The following is a 5,161-nucleotide window of genomic DNA, read 5'->3' as shown; positions in this document are numbered from 1 at the left end:
TGCAAGCAGATGTCGGCTTGCAGGCACTCGGGGAAGCCCTTCAGCACCTGGAGGCGGGGCCAGCTCAGCACCCTCTCCCGGGACCCCACGGCACCCCCACCCAGCGGTCCAGGGAGGAGCATGAGGGTCCCGTATGGGAGAAAGACCTGGGTGCCCGCTCCAGCTCCGCCCCTTCAAGCCGGGCACCCTTGGGGACGGCAGCTCACTGCCCTGGGCCCCCACTTGCTTATGTGTAAGGTGTAGAGACGAGTTCCCGGTGGATTAACCATGATGGCCCACATGAAAGAACCTGCCCCCAAGTGACAGCTCCCCCAGTAGATGAGCTCCACGGGCAAAAGGAGGGTGACGTAAGCCCTAACTGTGACCACCGGAACTGTACGTAGAGTGCGAGATGCACTCACTGCACCAAGAGGTGTCCACACTGCCACCTCGGTCCCCGCAGCGCCCCGCCAGCCGCCGGGCTGCCAGGCGGCCTCACCGCGTTCATGTCGATGCCGTTGGTGTAGGACCAGGCGTGCTGGAAGTACTCCTCCAGGCGCTGGCGCAGCGGGTTGGGGATCTGGTGGAAGCGGATGAACTCTCGCACCCGGAGCATCTGCGTGTGGTAGCGGGCGGTGCCCGAGTACAGCCGCTGGATGATGGCCGACACGTTGCCGAAGATGCTGGCGTACATGAGGGCTGGGGCAGGGGCGAGCGGGGCCGTCAGCATCTGCGGGACCCGCCCGCCCCTGCACCCGTCGGCGACGCACACAGTCACGGCTCTGTGTGAGTGCACATGCGCGTGCACGCGCGCACACACGCACACACACACACGAGGCATGAACGCCTGGACACACCCGCCCTTGGGCGCTGCCTGTGCCCCAGCCCCAGGGTCCCAGTCCCCAAACACGTTGTGATGGTGGCCCTGGTGTCTCTAAGTCCCAGGGTCCCCCTCAGCCCCTCCCGCATCTCCTCTCTCCACCATCTGGGGGTCTTCCCACTGCCCCGCCGCCCCCTGCCCCCAGGGCACTCACAGCCGATGAGCATGACGCAGATGGAGAAGATCTTCTCCGAGTTGGTGTTGGGGGAGACGTTGCCGAAGCCCACGCTGGTGAGGCTGCTGAAGGTGAAGTAGAGGGCCGTGACGTACTTGTCCTTGATGGAGGGGCCGCCCAGGCCGCTGCTGTTGTAGGGCTTGCCGATCTGGTCGCCCAGGTTGTGCAGCCAGCCGATGCGGGAGTCCATGTGCGGCTGCTCCATGTTGCCGATGGCGTACCAGATGCAGGCCAGCCAGTGCGCGATGAGCGCGAAGGTGCACATGAGCAGGAAGAGCACGGCCGCCCCGTACTCCGAGTACCGGTCCAGCTTCCGCGCCACCCGCACCAGCCGCAGCAGCCGCGCCGTCTTCAGCAGCCCGATCAGGGTCGTGGTCTGGAGGGGCAGAGAGGGGGCCACAGGGCTAGGGGTCAGCAGCCCTTGAAAGGTTGTGCTCAAATGAGTGGGGGCCCTGTGGCCTCTGGGGGGCATAGGAGGAAAGGTCCCCAAAGGCTTCCCCACCCCGGAGCCTGCTCCTCATAATTGAAGCGCCTCGCCCACGCTGAGCCCAGCACCGAGTCCCGTTCGTCTTCGTGCTGGCTTCGTGACACACGGTGCATGGTCCCCGTGGTGACAATGAGGGAACTGGAAGGTGCCACGCCCACCCTAAGGTGCCTGGCCAGAGGTCCCACTGGCTTCTAAGGCGCTTTTGTGTGACTTAGAGGACCACGGCCTTTTTAGATAAACAAATGAGAAAAAAGCGCCCTCTCTGGACCTCCACACCCATGGATGTCTCGGCGGAGCGGGGAGGGCCAGGCCCCCGCAGCAGCCCTCTCCGCCACCACCCCTCAGCCCCACGACCTCCCACCGCCCCCGCTCCCTTCCCCCGCATCCCTCCCGGCCTCCGCTCTCCTCCCTCCCCTCAGCCTCCCTGTCAGCCCACCTCCTCCGAGCCGGAGCCAAAGATGAGCAGGTCGAAGGGGATGGCGGCCACCATATCGATGAGGAACCAGCCCTTGAAGTAGTGGACGGCGATGCGGCCAGGGTGGCTGACCACCTCCTCGTTGGCATTGACGTAGGTGGTGCGGAAGTTGATGAGGATGTCTACGATGAACATGATGTCCACGATGAGGTCCACCACGGCCAGGGGCTGGCAGGCATAGCCACAGTCAGGGGCTGTGGGGACTTCCTCTCTCTCCTTCAGTAGGAAGGCGGCCGAGTAGGGCGTGAAGACGGCCGTGTAGATGACCAGCAGCAGGATGAGCCAGTCCCACACGGCCTTGAAGGGGCTGTAGTGCAGGATGGTCCAGCGGTGGATGCGCGGCGCCTGCAGCTTGTACTCGGGCAGCACGTCTGCACCCAGGGACAGGACCTGCACAGGTGGGCAAGGCAGAGGTGAATGGCTGGTGTCCAGCTGAAGTCTAGATGAGGGGACGGCAGCTTATGGGACCTCCAGGGGGGGAGCCAGTGACATCTTGGCTGGGGCCTCCAGAGAACAGGCCAAGAAGAATAAGGGCCAATAAGTTTCCATCAGAATGTCCACCCCTCAGCCAAGTGGCCACAGCCACTGGCCACCCCTCAGGCTGGGTGCTATGGGGACCTCCTGCCTGGCTCCCAGAGTCCAGGACACCATGCATGATGCCCAGAATTACTGCTTCCCACCAGCAGCGCAGACCCATACCTAAGGGTGTGAATCCCATCAGGTGACCTTGCCCGCCCCCTCACCCGCTACCCACACACACACACCACAGCCTCCTCAGTCTATGCCCCTGGCCCAAGGATACCAGCCATCTAGACTCAGGCCCTCCGATCCCCGGGGAGAGAGAACTTCCACCCCCGCTCCCACAGGCCCCTCTCCCCCGGGCCCTGGACAGGCCACCCACATTCCTACAAAGACACAGAGCAGACCTAACCCGGCCACAGACGTGCCTGCATGCACACGGAAGGACACACACAGGCAGATGTTCAGAAGTGACACACCCAGCCCCGCGCCTTCACATCCGACGCCCTCCGCGGTCAGGCAGAAGGAGGCTCGCCTCCCAGACCAGGTGGCAGACTGGGAAGACCCAAGGCCAGCTTTCCCACACTGTCCTAGGAGCCTCTGTCTGTGCCCCTGTGGCCCCTCCTTGCCCCTCAGAATCCTCTCTCACAGACATGACTCAACCCAAAGGCCCCGTCCCCAAGCTTGCCTGGCCTGGCCTACCATCCCCGACAGCCGGACCCAAAGCTTCGCCCACCCAGAGAGCCCAGGCTGCTGCCCGGCTCCCAGCAGCACTGACTGCCGAGGCCCTGCGTTCCCAGGCCTCTGTGTATGGAGCCTCAAAGAGCCCCACTCATATTCAAGCTGGGGATCCCCTGGACCCGCCCTCACCAGAGAGACTGTTTGGAGAACACCTTAGAAGAAGTAACTGGAAGTTCAGAAGGGCCGTGGTTAGGGGTTTGGCCATCCTGAGCTGGCGGTGGGGGCTCCAAGGGCTCATGATGGGTGAGGGGAGCAGCTGGGGCCCGGGGCAGAGGTGAGAGCATGTGGCCTCCAAGCCCCCACTCTGCCCTGCCTTCAGCCCAAACTGCCCTCTCCTGAAGGCAGAAAGCATGGGGCGGTGACCTTTCAGAGGTCAAGTGGGACTGAGAAAAAGGGACTGACCGGGGCCCCCACAGACAGAAGGGGACAGAAGAAGGCAACTGCTCCTGAACGGGGCCCCTCCAGTGCCTGAGAGGCTAAACCACACATGACAACAGTGACCTTGGCCCTGAGTCTGTCCACGGCAGGACCAGCACCGCCCCAATGAGCATGCACGCGCGCACACATGCACACATGCGTGCACACACGCACACACACACACAGGAAAAGCCTGGGATGCACGACCTGGGCCTGCAAACCTCATCTCACTGGGGCCAGGCTGGCTCTGCAGCCACCAGTTTACCATATGGCCTTAGGCCAGGTGTGTGACCTCCCTTGACCTGTCATCCCACAGAATACTGAAGTTCATTTAAGCCAAACCCTGGGTCCTCACCTGTGGGTGGGAAAGATCTGTGCCTCAACCCCCATACCTGTGCCTCAACCCCCATACCTGTCCCCCAGCTGGGAGAAGCATATGAGCCAAGGCAGAGAGCTCAGGTGCCAGGTGGTGATGGCAGGGGTGGGATCCTCAGACTCACCCCTGAGCCACCTCCAGTGGCCCCTCGGCCACCCTCCTCCAACCTGCTCCAGGCTCTCTGACCTGGGATGGAGGGGTGGCTCCCAAGAGGTATCTACAGAGTCGAAAGCCTGGGGGACCACAAAGCAGCCACTCACACCTCAGGCTACCCCAGAAGAGGTGAGCCAGGTGCTTCAGCTCAGCTGCCCTCACCACATCCGGTGGCCTCTGACCCTTACCCTACTGAGACCCCAGACCCAAAACCTGGACCCCTGAAGCAGCCCGCACCTCCCTTGCCCACTCCAAGATCCACCCCCAGCACGTGGAGACCTGGAGCAGTGGAGCCCGTCGCCTCCAGGCGGGGCCTGGGGGCTGCCCACTGCAGGAGGTGGGGTGGGAACAGGAGGCACCCTCGTCTCCCCCATCCGGCTCCCGCCATGCTCTCTGGGCACCCATTTCCTGCTCTTCCTCTCCTCCCTTTGCATTTTGAGCTAGAAGAGGGTGGGCCACGGCGGCCATGGCAGGGAACCCCAGACCAGGAAGACACTGGAGCTGGGCCGGGATGAGCAGGGCTGTGGACCCGACTCCCAAACAGACTCGCTTCTCAGAAGCCCTCTCTAGCCTGGAGCCAGAGCCCTCTGGGCCGCACCCTGAATCCCTGCCCCAGCCCAGAAGGGAGAGGGAGGGGCTGGGGGTCACCTACCTCCTGGGCCACCAGGCTGGAGATGCGCACGGCCCGCCTCACCCGGCCTTTCTGGACCCTGGGCTGCAGGGCCCTTGTCCTGCTCGCCTTCCCGGCCGGGGCCGCCATGGAGGACTTGGCCACCCCCAGCCTGCCTGCCCTGGGGCCCCAGGGTTCACCTGCACCCCAGCAGCAGTCCCAGCCCAGGCTGCGCCCCAGAGACTGGCGGCCTGGCTCCTAGGGCAGCCTCTGGCATGAAGCCAGGTGCTGGGGCTGGGCCCCGGGGCTGGGGTCACCCTGGCAGTGGGCGTGGACAGTGGCCCGCCTG

General features: G+C 64.2%; 1 protein-coding gene across 1 annotated transcript in view; it reads right to left on the bottom strand.

Moving 5' to 3' along the window:
* Positions 1–5,161, bottom strand: part of KCNH2 (potassium voltage-gated channel subfamily H member 2) — a 31,151-nt gene that overhangs the window by 4,805 nt on the left and 21,185 nt on the right. Inside the window, 5 exon segments of the mRNA XM_025039000.1 lie at positions 1–2; positions 4–47; positions 479–678; positions 1,014–1,410; positions 1,958–2,386. The exon segment at positions 1–2 is cut by the window's left edge and continues 198 nt beyond it. Of these exon segments, the coding sequence (XP_024894768.1) occupies positions 1–2; positions 4–47; positions 479–678; positions 1,014–1,410; positions 1,958–2,386 (1,072 nt within the window).

Source organism: Pteropus alecto, unplaced genomic scaffold (genome assembly GCF_000325575.1).
Source record: "Pteropus alecto unplaced genomic scaffold, ASM32557v1 scaffold48, whole genome shotgun sequence".
NCBI lineage: Eukaryota > Metazoa > Chordata > Mammalia > Chiroptera > Pteropodidae > Pteropus > Pteropus alecto.
This window is presented reverse-complemented; position numbering and strand designations above follow the sequence as displayed.